Here is an 11,994-nt window from a genome sequence, read left to right as displayed (position 1 = left end):
AAGCTATGATCCGTTATTGATGTCACTAAATCCATTTCAATCAGTGTAGATGAAGGGGAGGAGACAGGTTAAATAAGGATTTTTAAACCTTGAGACAATTGAGACATGGATTGTGTATGTGTGCCATTCAGAGGGTGAATGGGCAAGACAAAATATTTAAGGGCCTTTGAACGGGGTATGGTAATAGGTGCCAGGCGCACCGGTTTGTGCCAAGAACTGCAATGCTGCTGGGTTTTTCACACTCAACAGTTCCCTGTGTGTATCAAGAATGGTCCACCACCCAAAGGACATCCAGCCAACTTCACACAACTGTGGAAAGCATTGGAGTCAACATGGGCCAGCATCCCTGTGGAACGGTTTCGAAAACCTTGAGGAACTCAATATTAGGAAGGGTTTTGTACACTCAGTGTATAGTGGGGTTGTATAAGCTGCTGAAGAAGTGCTGGAGCCCACTGATTATGGAGCAGGGTAGGAAGCTCTCAAAGAACAAGCAGTAGGAAAAAGTTGAATCAGAAGGTGTTTATCACAGAGAGAATCTAATTTACAAATCCAAACTTTCTCTCTCTGTTGTACATGAAATTAACCCTGCTGTGTTCTTCATCCACTCAGAAACTGTTTTGGGCGGCTATTTAGCTCTTGTGTACAAAGTCACAGTCACACACATACATGCACACGTATGCTGATACATACGGACATCTCTTCTCTTCCCTGCTCATATTAGGAGAGAGGCTCAGGGCCTCGTGTATACCGCAACAAAAATAAGGTAAATGGGAAACATAAGCGAAAACGATGGATCCTCAACTCAGAAACTGTTTCCTTTTACCTTGACCCTTGGGCCAGGGGAAATAATCTTATTAAAGTCTTTAAAGGCAAAGAAAAAAAAGATACTATAAAAATATGGTAATTATAGAATGAAAACATTTTCAGTTGATTAATGCTTGAGGGTGAATCAGTGGACTTGGAGGTGCTTGCTGGGCTGCCATCACATCCCTGGATCAGCATCTCTGTGTATCAGTCTCAGCAAGGGACGAGGCCTGAGCCAGACCCATGAGCTCTAGCAGACGGAGGGGCCGGAGAGACCAACCCTCTGAAGAGAGTTTCCCCCAGACATAAGGGTCAGAGAGGGGGCTAGAGGGAGCTCTGTGTCCTGATAAAGGCTGTCCTCTCACTGTGGCAGTCCAGCTCCTCGCTGTCCGACTCAGAGCCCCCCAGTGTTACCTGGTCCTCGTCCCCCCACACGGTGGGGATCCCTTTATAGGACACCCTGCCCTGCCTCTCCCAGCCCAGCCCCAGGCCTAAGCCAAAGCCCACACGGATGCCCCCCGAGGCCCCTCCGCCTGTCTCCACAGAGTGCAGTTTGGTCCTCCGGGCCCAGGGGGCACCACCTGAGCGCAGCTGCAGCAGGAGGAAGACCCCGGCGAAGGCTGCCAAGATGAAGGCACAGCTGAGCACCGCCAGCAGGGTGACCAGAGGGGAGGACAGGCCCAGGCTAGGCCCTGGAGACTCTTCCTCTCCCCCCTGCTCTGACCCCACTGGGCTCTCCCCTGGTGCACTCCCCTCTCCCTGGAGGACGGGGCCAGTTGGGGACTTGCGCTGGACCTGGTTCTGGTGCAGGCAGGCGGTGAGGACCAGGTGACTGTGAGGGGGGCAGGAGAGGCAGTCGTTGGGCCCAGGGCTGGAGCAGGTGAGGCAGGCAGGGTGGCAGGGCAGGCAGGCCTGGACGGAGGACAAGTCCACCCAGTTGTCCAGGGACAGGTTGAGGAGCTGGGGGCCTGAGGTGAAGCCAGGGGGGCAGAGCTTCACACAACCCTGCAGGAACAGGGAGAAGCCTGGGCTGCACTCTGGATATGGGGAGAGAGGGGAAGAGGGAAAGAGAAAGAGGAAGAGATGAGTGAGAGAGAGCGAGAAAGCGAGATGATACACATACAAAGGGGGATGAGGTGCTGCTTTTCTGAGCAGTCAGTGGGGACAAACATTCGTACATACAACCCCACACAAAAAGGCAAAAACATGCCTGAAACCTTTTAACAGTCCTGCCATATGCATGAGAAGCCCACATCCACATGCCGAGTGTCACCAAGAGGCTTCTGACCCCATCTGCCTCCTCTCAGCCTCCCAAAACACAGCTGCTCTCCAACCCAACACCTCTCTCAATGTCACAGCCCTACTGCTGCCTGCCTGCCAGCCACTACTACATACCCCTCTCTGCTTTTCCAAAGTGACACCACATATGTTGTTTTCTCACACATTTGGGGTGATGCATACTCATGCATCACGATAAGAGAGACATTTAACTTTCAAATGGGTTTGGCTTGGCATTAAATGTGTATTCATGCTTTCGCGCAGCCCTCAAACTAGACACTCTGAATATTTTATGACCTGAGCTAGGCTTCATAACTTCATAAGTAGGTCTAGTAAGTGAATACTGTCCATAGCAATGAGCTAGGAACTCAACATGTCCCGTCATCAGTACCAGCAGTTACCAATGGAGGGCGCTGTCTCAATGTGTAAAGAGAGTAGGAATCTTAGTGCTAGCTAGTTGTCTCAGTGTGTCTCAGACAGTCAGTCTCACCTATGCAGATCTGCTGGGCGTCGAAGGTCTTGCAGCTGTTGTTGGACGGCCGGGGGAAGTCAGGAGACGAGGGGTTAATGGAGCTGGAGCCCGTACCGTACAGGATCAGAGTAAACTGACTCAACACACCTGAGAGATGGGGTGGAGAGAGAGAGTGAACACATTTCAAACTCAAGAGAGAGGAGAAAGAAGAACAGAGAGAATGAACAATTCAATACCCCCAAGAGGAGAGAGGTAGACTGGGTGAGTGTGTCAGAGAGATAGTAATATAATGATGAGGAAGAGGGAAGAGGGAGGTGAGCTGACTGACAAACCCAGGGAGAGGAGGAGAAAGGCTGACTAAGAACACCTGACAGAGAATGAGAGAGAGAAAGAATGAGAGCGAGAGAGAGGTAACTGCACACCCTAATTGACAAACAAACAAACCAAAACAAAGGCAAAGTCTTTTCATTCTTTGTTGATTTCAAAAACGCTTTTGACTCAATTTGGCATGAAGATCTGCAATACAAATTGATGGAAAGCGGTATTAGGGGAAAAACATATGACATTATAAAATCCATGTACACAAACAACGGTGTGCGGTTATGATTGGCAAAAAACACACATATTTCTTTCCCCAGGGCTGTGGAGTGAGACAGGGATGCAGACCCACCCTTTTCAGCATATACAGTGATTCGGAAAATATTCAGAATTTCCCTTTTTCCACATTTTGTTACGTTACAGCCTTATTCTAAAATGGATTAAATTAATTTTTTCCCTCATCAATCTACACACAATACCTCAAAATGACAAAGCGAAAACAGGTTTTTAGAAATTTTTGCAAATGTATAACAAATAAACTGAAATACCTTATTTACATAAGTATTCAGACCCTTTTCTATGAGACTTGAAATTGAGCTCAGGTGCATCCTGTTTCCATTGATCATCCTTGAAATGTTTCTACAACTTGATTGGAGTCCACCTGTGGTAAATGAAATTGATTGGACATGATTTGGAAAGGCACACACCTGTCTATATAAGGTCCCACAGTTGACAGTGCATACAGTTGAAGTCGGAGGTTTACATACACTTAGGTTGGAGACATTAAAACTCGTTTTTCAACCACTCCACAAATTTCTTGTTAACAAACTGTAGTTTTGGCAAGTCGGTTAGGACATCTACTTTGTGCATGACACAAGTCATTTTTCCAACAATTGTTTACAGACAGATTATTTCACTTATAATTCACTGTATCACAATTCCAGTGGGTGAGAAGTTTACATGTTGACTGTGCCTTTAAACAGCTTGGAAAATTCCAGAAAATGATGTAATGGCTTTAGAAGCTTCTGATAGGCTAATTGACATCATTTGAGTCAATTGGAGGTGTACCTGTGGATGTACAGTGGGGAGAACAAGTATTTGATACACTGCCGATTTTGCAGGTTTTCCTACATACAAAGCATGTAGAGGTCTGTAATTTTTATCATAGGTACACTTCAACTGTGAGAGACGGAATCTAAAACAAAAATCCAGAAAATCACATTGTATGATTTTTAAGTAATTAATTTGCATTTTATTGCATGACATAAGTATTTGATACATCAGAAAAGCAGAACTTAATATTTGGTACAGAAACCTTTGTTTGCAATTACAGAGATCGTACGTTTCCTGTAGGTCTTGACCAGGTTTGCACACACTGCAGCAGGGATTTTGGCCCACTCCTCCATACAGACCTTCTCCAGATCCTTCAGGTTTCGGGGCTGTCGCTGGGCAATATGGACTTTCAGCTCCCTCCAAAGATTTTCTATTGGGTTCAGGTCTGGAGACTGGCTAGGACCCTCCAGGACCTTGAGATGCTTCTTACAGAGGTACTCCTTAGTTTCCCTGGCTGTGTGTTCCGGGTCGTTGTCATGCTGGAAGACCCAGCCACGACCCATCTTCAATGCTCTTACTGAGGGAAGGAGGTTGTTGGCCAAGATCTCGCGAAACATGGCCCCATCCATCCTCCCCTCAATACGGTGCAGTCGTCCTGTCCCCTTTGCATAAAAGCATCCCCAAAGAATGATGTTTCCACCTCCATGCTTCACGGTTGGGATGGTGTTCTTGAGGTTGTACTCCTACTTCTTCGTCCTCCAAACACGGCGAGTGGAGTTTAGACCAAAAAGCTCTAATTTTGTCTCATCAGACCACATGACCTTCTCCCATTCCTCCTCTGGATCATCCAGATGGTCATTGGCAAACTTCAGACGGACCTGGACAGGCTTGAGCAGGGGGACCTTGCGTGCGCTGCAGGATTTTAATTCATGACGGCGTAGTGTATTACTAATGGTTTTCTTTGAGACTGTGGTCCCAGCTCTCTTCAGGTCATTGACCAGGTCCTGCCGTGTAGTTCTGGGCTGATCCCTTACCTTCCTCATGATCATTGATGCCCCACGAGGAGAGATCTTGCATGGAGCCCCAGACCGAGGGTGATTGACCGTCATCTTGAACTTCTTCCATTTTCTAATAATTGCGCCAACAGTTGTTGCCTTCTCACCAAGCTGCTTGCCTATTGTCCTGTAGCCCATCCCAGCCTTGTGCAGGTCTACAATTTTATCCCTGATGTCCTTACACAGCTCTCTGGTCTTTGCCATTGTGGAGAGGTTGGAGTCTGTTTGATTGAGTGTGTGGACAGGTGTTTTTTATACAGGTAAACGAGTTAAACCGGTGCAGTTAATACAGGTAATGAGTGGAGAACAGGAGGGCTTCTTAAAGGAAAAACTAACAGGTCTGTGAGAGCCGGAATTCTTACTGGTTGGTAGGTGATCAAATACTTATGTCATGCAATAAAATGCAAATTAATTACTTAAAAATCATACAATGTGATTTTCTGGATTTTTGTTTTAGATTCCGTCTCTCACAGTTGAAGTGTACCTATGATAAAAATTACAGACCTCTACATGCTTTGTAAGTAGAATAACCTGCAAAATCGGCAGTGTATCAAATACTTGTTCTCCACTCTGTATTTCAAGGCCTACCTTCAAACTCAGTGCTTCTTTGCTTGACATCATGGGAAAATCTAAAGAAATCAGCCAAGACCTCAGAAAAAAAATGGTAGACCTCCACAAGTCTGGTTCATCCTTGGGAGCAATTTCCAAACGCCTGAAGGTACCACGTTCATCTGTACAAACAATAGTACGCAAGTATAAACACCATGGGACCACGCAGCCATCATACCGCTCAGGAAGGAGACACGTTCTGTCTTCTAGAGATGAACATTGGTGCGAAAAGTGCAAATATATTCCAGAACAACAGCAAAGGACCTTGTGAATATGCTGGAGGAAACAGGTACAAAAGTATATATATCCACAGTAAAACAAGTCCTATATCAACATAACCTGAAAGGCCGCTCAGCAAGGAAGAAGCCACTGCTCCAAAACCACCATAAAAAAGCCAGACTACGGTTTGCAACTGCACATGGAGACAAAGATCGTACTTTTTGGAGAAATGTCCTCTGGTCTGATGAAACAAATATAGAACTGTTTGGCCATAATGACCATCGTTATGTTTGGAGGAAAAGGGGGATGCTTGCAAGCCGAAGAACACCATCCCAAACGTGAAGCACGGGGGTGGCAGCATCATGCTGTGGGGGTGCTTTGCTGCAGGAGGGACTGGTGCACTTCACAAAATAGATGGCATCATGAGGAAGGAAAATTATGTGGATATATTGAAGCAACATCTCAAGATCAGTCAGGAAGTTAAAGCTTGGTCGCAAATGAGTCTTCCAAATGGACAATGACCCCAAGCATACTTCCAAAGTTATGGCAAAATGGCTTAAGGACAACAAAGTCAAGGTATTGGAGTGGCCATCACAAAGCCCTGACCTCAATGCTATAGAACATTTGTGGGCAGAACTGAAAAAGCGTGTGCGAGCAAGGAGGCCTACAAACCTGACTCAGTCACACTATCTCTGTCAGGAGGAATGGGCCAAAATTCACCCAATTTATTGTGGGAAGCTTGTGGAAGGCTACCCGAAACGTTTGGCCCAAGATAAACAATTTAAAGGCAATACTACCAAATACTAATTGAGTGTATGTCAACTTCTGACCCACTGGGAATGTGATGAAATAAATAAAAGCTGAAATAAATCACTCTACTATTATTCTGACATTTCACATTCTTAAAATAAAGTAGTGATCCTAACTGACCTAAGACAGGGAATTTTTAATAGGATTAAATGTCAGGAATTGTGAAAAACTGAGTTTAAATGTATTTGGCTAAGATGTACGTAAACTTCCGACTTCAACTGTATCAGAGCAAAAACCAAGCCATGAGGTCGAAGGAATTGTCCGTAGAGCTCCGAGGCAGGATTGTCTCGAGGCACAGATCTGGGGAAGGGGACCAAAAGTGTGCAGCATTGAAGGTCCCCAAGAACACAGTGGCCTCAATCTTTCTTAAATGGAAGAAGTTTGGAACCACCAAGACTCTTCCTAGAGCTGGCCGCCCGGCCAAACTGAGCAATCGGGGGAGAAGGGCCTTGGTCAGGGAGGTGACCAAGAACACGATGGTCACTCTGAATGAGCTCCAGAGTTCCTCTGTGGAGATGGGAGAACCTTCCAGAAGGATAATCAATCAACCCACCAATCAGGCCTTTATGGTAGAGTGGCCAGACGGAAGCCACTCCTCAGTAAAAGGCACATGACAGCCCGCTTAGAGTTTGTCAAAAGGCACCTAAAGGACTCTCAGACCATGAGAAACAAGATTATCTGGTCTGATGAAACCAAGATTGAACTCTTTGGCCTGAATGCCAAGTGCCACGTCTGGAGGAACCCTGGCACCATCCCTACGGTGAAGCATGGTGGTGGCAGCGTCATGCTGTGGGGATGTTTTTCAGCGGCAGGGACTTGGAGACTAGTCAGGATTAAGGGAAAGATGAACGGAGCAAAGTATGGAGTGATCCTTGATGAAAACCTGCTCCAGAGCACTCAGGACCTCAGACTGGGGTGAAGGTTCACCTTCCAACAGGAAAACGACCCTAAGCACACAGCCAAGACAACGCAGGAGTGGCTTCGGAACAAGTCTCTGAATGTCCTTGAGTGGCCCAGCCAGAGCCCGCACTTGAACCCGATCGAACATCCCTGGAGAGACCTAAAAATAGCTGTGCAGCGACGCTCCCCATCCGACCTGACAGCGCTTGAGAGGATCTGCAGAGAAGAATGGGAAAAACTCCCCAAATACAGGTGTGCCAAGCTTGTAGCGTTATACCCAAGAAGACTCAAGACTGTAATTGCTGCCAAAAGTGTTTCAACAAAGTACTGAGTAAAGGGTCTCAATACTTATGTAAATGTGATATTTCCTTTTATTTTATAAATTTGCTAAGATTTCTAAAAACCTGTTTTTGCTTTGTCATTATGGGGTATTGTGTGTAGATTGATGAGGAAAAAAATACAATTTAATCCATTTTAGAATAAAGCTGTAACCTAACAAATTGTGGAAAAAGTCAAGGGGTCTGAATACTTTCCTAATGCACTTTATATCAACGAATTGGCGAGGGCACTAGAACAGTCTGCAGCACCCAGCCTAACCCTACTAGAATCTGAAGTAAAATGTCTACTGTTTGCTGATGATCTGGTTCTTCTGTCCCCAACCAAGGAGGGCCTACCACAGCACCTAGATCTTCTGCACAGATTCTGTCAGACCTGGGCCCTGACAGTAAATCTCAGTAAGACAAAAATAATGGTGTTCCAAAAAAGGTCCAGTTGCCAGGACCACAAATACAAATTCCATCTAGACACCGTTGCCCTAGAGCACACACAAAAAAAGACACATACCTCGGCCTAAACATCAGCGCCACAGGTAACTTCCACAAAGCTGTGAACAATCTGAGAGACAAGGCAAGAAGGGCCTTCTACACCATCAAAAGGAACATAACATTTGACATACCAATTAGGATCTGGCTAAAAATACTTGAACCAGTTATAGAACCCATTGCCCGTTATGGTTGAGGTCTGGGGTCCACTCACCAACCAAAAATTCACAAAATGGGACAAACGCCAAATTGAGACTCTGCATGCAAAATTCTGCAAAAATATCCTCCGTGTTCAACATAAAACACAAAATAATGCATGCAGAGCAGAATTAGGCCGATACCCACTAATTACAGTGAGGGAAAAAAGTATTTGATCCCCTGCTGATTTTGTACGTTTGCCCACTGACAAAGACATGATCAGTCTATAATTTTAATGGTAGGTTTATTTGAACAGTGAGAGACAGAAAGAAATTCCAGAAAAACGCATGTCAAAAATGTTATAAATTGATTTGGATTTTAATGAGGGAAATAAGTATTTCACCCCTCTGCAAAACATGACTTAGTACATGGTGGCAAAACCCTTGTTGGCAATCACAGAGGTCAGACGTTTTCTTGTAGTTGGCCACCAGGTTTGCACACATCTCAGGAGGGATTTTGTTCCACTCCTCTTTGCAGATCTTCTCCAAGTCATTAAGGTTTCGAGGCTGACGTTTGGCAACTCGAATCTTCAGCTCCCTCCACAGATTTTCTGTGGGATTAAGGTCTGGAGACTGGCTAGGCCACTCCAGGACCTTAATGTGCTTCTTCTTGAGCCACTCCTTTGTTGCCTTGGCCGTGTGTTTTGGGTCATTGTTATGCTGGAATACCCATCCACGACCCATTTTCAATGCTCTGGCTGAGGGAAGGAGGTTCTCACCCAAGATTTGACGGTACATGGCCCCGTCCATCGTCCCTTTGATGCGGTGAAGTTGTCCTGTCCCCTTAGCAGAAAAACACCCCCAAAGCATAATGTTTCCACCTCCATGTTTGACTGTGGGGGTGGTGTTCTTGGGGTCATAGGTAGCATTCCTCCTCCTCCAAACACGGCGAGTTAAGTTGATGCCAAAGAGCTCGATTTTGGTCTCATCTGACCACAACACTTTCACCCAGTTCTCCTCTGAATCATTCAGATGTTCATTGGCAAACTTCAGACGGCCCTGTATATGTGCTTTCTTGAGCAGGGGGACCTTGCGGGCGCTGCAGGATTTCAGTCCTTCACGGCGTAGTGTGTTACCAATTGTTTTCTTGGTGACTATGGTCCCAGCTGCCTTGAGATCATTGACAAGATCCTCCCGTGTAGTTCTGGGCTGATTCCTCACCATTCTCATGATCATTGCAACTCCACGAGGTGAGATCTTGCATGGAGCCCCAGGCCGAGGGAGATTGACAGTTCTTTTGTGTTTCTTCCATTTGCGAATAATCGCACCAACTGTTGTCACCTTCTCACCAAGCTGCTTGGCGATGGTCTTGTAGCCCATTCCAGCCTTGTGTAGGTCGACAATCTTGTCCCTGACATCCTTGGAGAGCTCTTTGGTCTTGGCCATGGTGGAGAGTTTGGAATTTGATTGATTGATTGCTTCTGTGGACAGGCGTCTTTTATACAGGTAACAAACTGAGATTAGGAGCACTCCCTTTAAGAGTGTGCTCCTAATCTCAGCTTGTTACCTGTATAAAAGACACCTGGGAGCCAGAAATCTTTCTGATTGAGAGGGGGTCAAATACTTATTTCCCTCATTAAAATGCAAATCAATTTATAACATTTTTGACATGCGTTTTTCTGGATTTTTTTGTTGTTATTCTGTCTCTCACTGTTCAAATAAACCTACCATTAAAATTATATACTGATCATTTCTTTGTCAGTGGGCAAACGTACAAAATCAGCAGGGGATCAAATACTTTTTTCCCTCACTGTATCAAAATCCAGAAAAGAGCCGTTAAATTCTGCAACCACCTAAAAGTATAGTGATTCCCAAACCTTACATAACAAAGCCATTACCTACAGAGAGATGAACCTGGATAAGAGTCCCCTAAGCAAGCTGGTCCTGGGGCTCTGTTCACAAACAGACCCCACAGAGCCCCAGGATAGCAACACAATTAGACCCAACCAAATCATGAGAAAACAAAAAGATAATTACTTGACACATTGGAAATAATTAATCAAAAAACAGAACTAGAATGCTATTTGGCCCTAAACAGAGAGTACACAGTAGAAGAATACCTGACCACTGTGACTGACCCAAAATTAAGGAAGGCTTTGACTATGCACAGACTCAGTGAGCATAGCTTTGCTATTGAGAAATGCCACCGTAGGCAGACCTGGCTCTCAAGAGAAGACAGGCTATGTGCACACTGCCCACAAAATGAGGTGGAAACTGAGCAGCACTTCCTAACCTCCTGCCAAATGTATGACCATATTAGAGACACATATTTCCCTCATATTACACAGACCCATAATGAATACAAAAACAAATCCAATTTTGATAAACTCCCATATCTATTGGGTGAAATACCACAATGTGCCATCACAGCAGCAAGATTTGTGACCTGTTGGAGAACACAAAACCACTGTAAATACAAACCATATTTATGTTTATTTATCTTCCCTTTAGTACTTTAACTATTTGCACATCGTTACAACACTGTATATAGCCATAATATGACATTTGAAATGTCTCTATTCCTTTGGAAGTTTTGTGACATGAATGTTTACTATTAAAAAAATGTTTCACTATTGTTTATTATCTATTTCACTTGCTTTGGCAATGTAAACATATGTTTCCCATGCCAATAAAGCCGAGAGAGAGAGAGAGAGAGAGAGAGAGAGAGAGAGAGAGAGAGAGAGAGAGAGAGAGAGAGAGAGAGAGAGAGAGAGAGAGAGAGAGAGAGAGAGAGAGAGAGAGAGAGAGAGAGAGAGAGAGAGAGAGAGAAAAGGCACGTGAACTGATATAGTGTGGACAGGAATAAGGATGAAGAGGCGGCGGAGGGAGTAGAGAGAAGCACTCATCTTATTTCCCCTGCTACACTAAGACTGTAACAAACAACATCAGAGGAGACCTTCTGGATTGAAGAGGAGGGAAAGGAGAAAGAATAGAGGAGGACGGAGCCTCTCTGGTGTATGTGAGGAGGGGTATGAATGTACACAGATGTCCTGTTACCATAGTCGTGCCCTTGTTCTGAGACATTCTCTATCTCCAGGGTCCACTCCCCTCGAGGGTCCTCGTCCCATGAGTGGGTGGTCATGAAGGCCCAGTCATTAAATCCCTCTGATGAGTAGTCTTTAGGCCTGAAAAGAGGGCGAGAGAGAGTGGGGGGGAGATAGAGGGGGGGAGATAGAGAGAGACATGGGGAGGGAGAGCAAGTGGGAGAGAGAAAGAGGGGGAGAGAAAGAGGAGGGGATAGAACGAGAGGAGGGGAGAGAGAGAGAGAGAGAAACAGAGACACAGAGAGAAAAACAGAAAAAACATTCATCTCATTGCAACCACCATGAACAGAGCAGGGCTCTTCAAAAACAACACCTCCCAGAACGGCTGTCAAAAATACACTTCAAGCTAACAGAGCTGTAAAACAACAAGCACTGCATATGTTTTTCTGTGAACGTGTGTATGTTTACCTGGGG

The 11,994-nt window shown here is 45.3% G+C and overlaps 1 protein-coding gene across 2 annotated transcripts in view; it reads right to left on the bottom strand.

The window, feature by feature from the left end:
* Positions 1-343: 343 nt before the first annotated feature.
* Positions 344-11,994, bottom strand: part of furinb (furin (paired basic amino acid cleaving enzyme) b) — a 202,987-nt gene continuing 191,336 nt past the window's right edge. For both annotated transcript variants that reach the window (XM_041838004.2, XM_041838005.2), the window contains exons 13-15: positions 11,534-11,661; positions 2,573-2,701; positions 344-1,841 (exon numbers count right to left, since the gene is read on the bottom strand). In XM_041838004.2, coding sequence (XP_041693938.1) covers positions 1,129-1,841; positions 2,573-2,701; positions 11,534-11,661 — 970 coding nt within the window. In that variant the 3' untranslated portion in view covers positions 344-1,128. The remainder of the gene's footprint in view (positions 1,842-2,572; positions 2,702-11,533; positions 11,662-11,994) is intronic.

The sequence above is a fragment of the Coregonus clupeaformis genome, chromosome 19 (assembly GCF_020615455.1).
Source record: "Coregonus clupeaformis isolate EN_2021a chromosome 19, ASM2061545v1, whole genome shotgun sequence".
Lineage (NCBI taxonomy): Eukaryota > Metazoa > Chordata > Actinopteri > Salmoniformes > Salmonidae > Coregonus > Coregonus clupeaformis.
The sequence above is the reverse complement of the archived record's forward strand: the minus strand, read 5'-3'. Positions and strand labels throughout refer to the sequence as shown.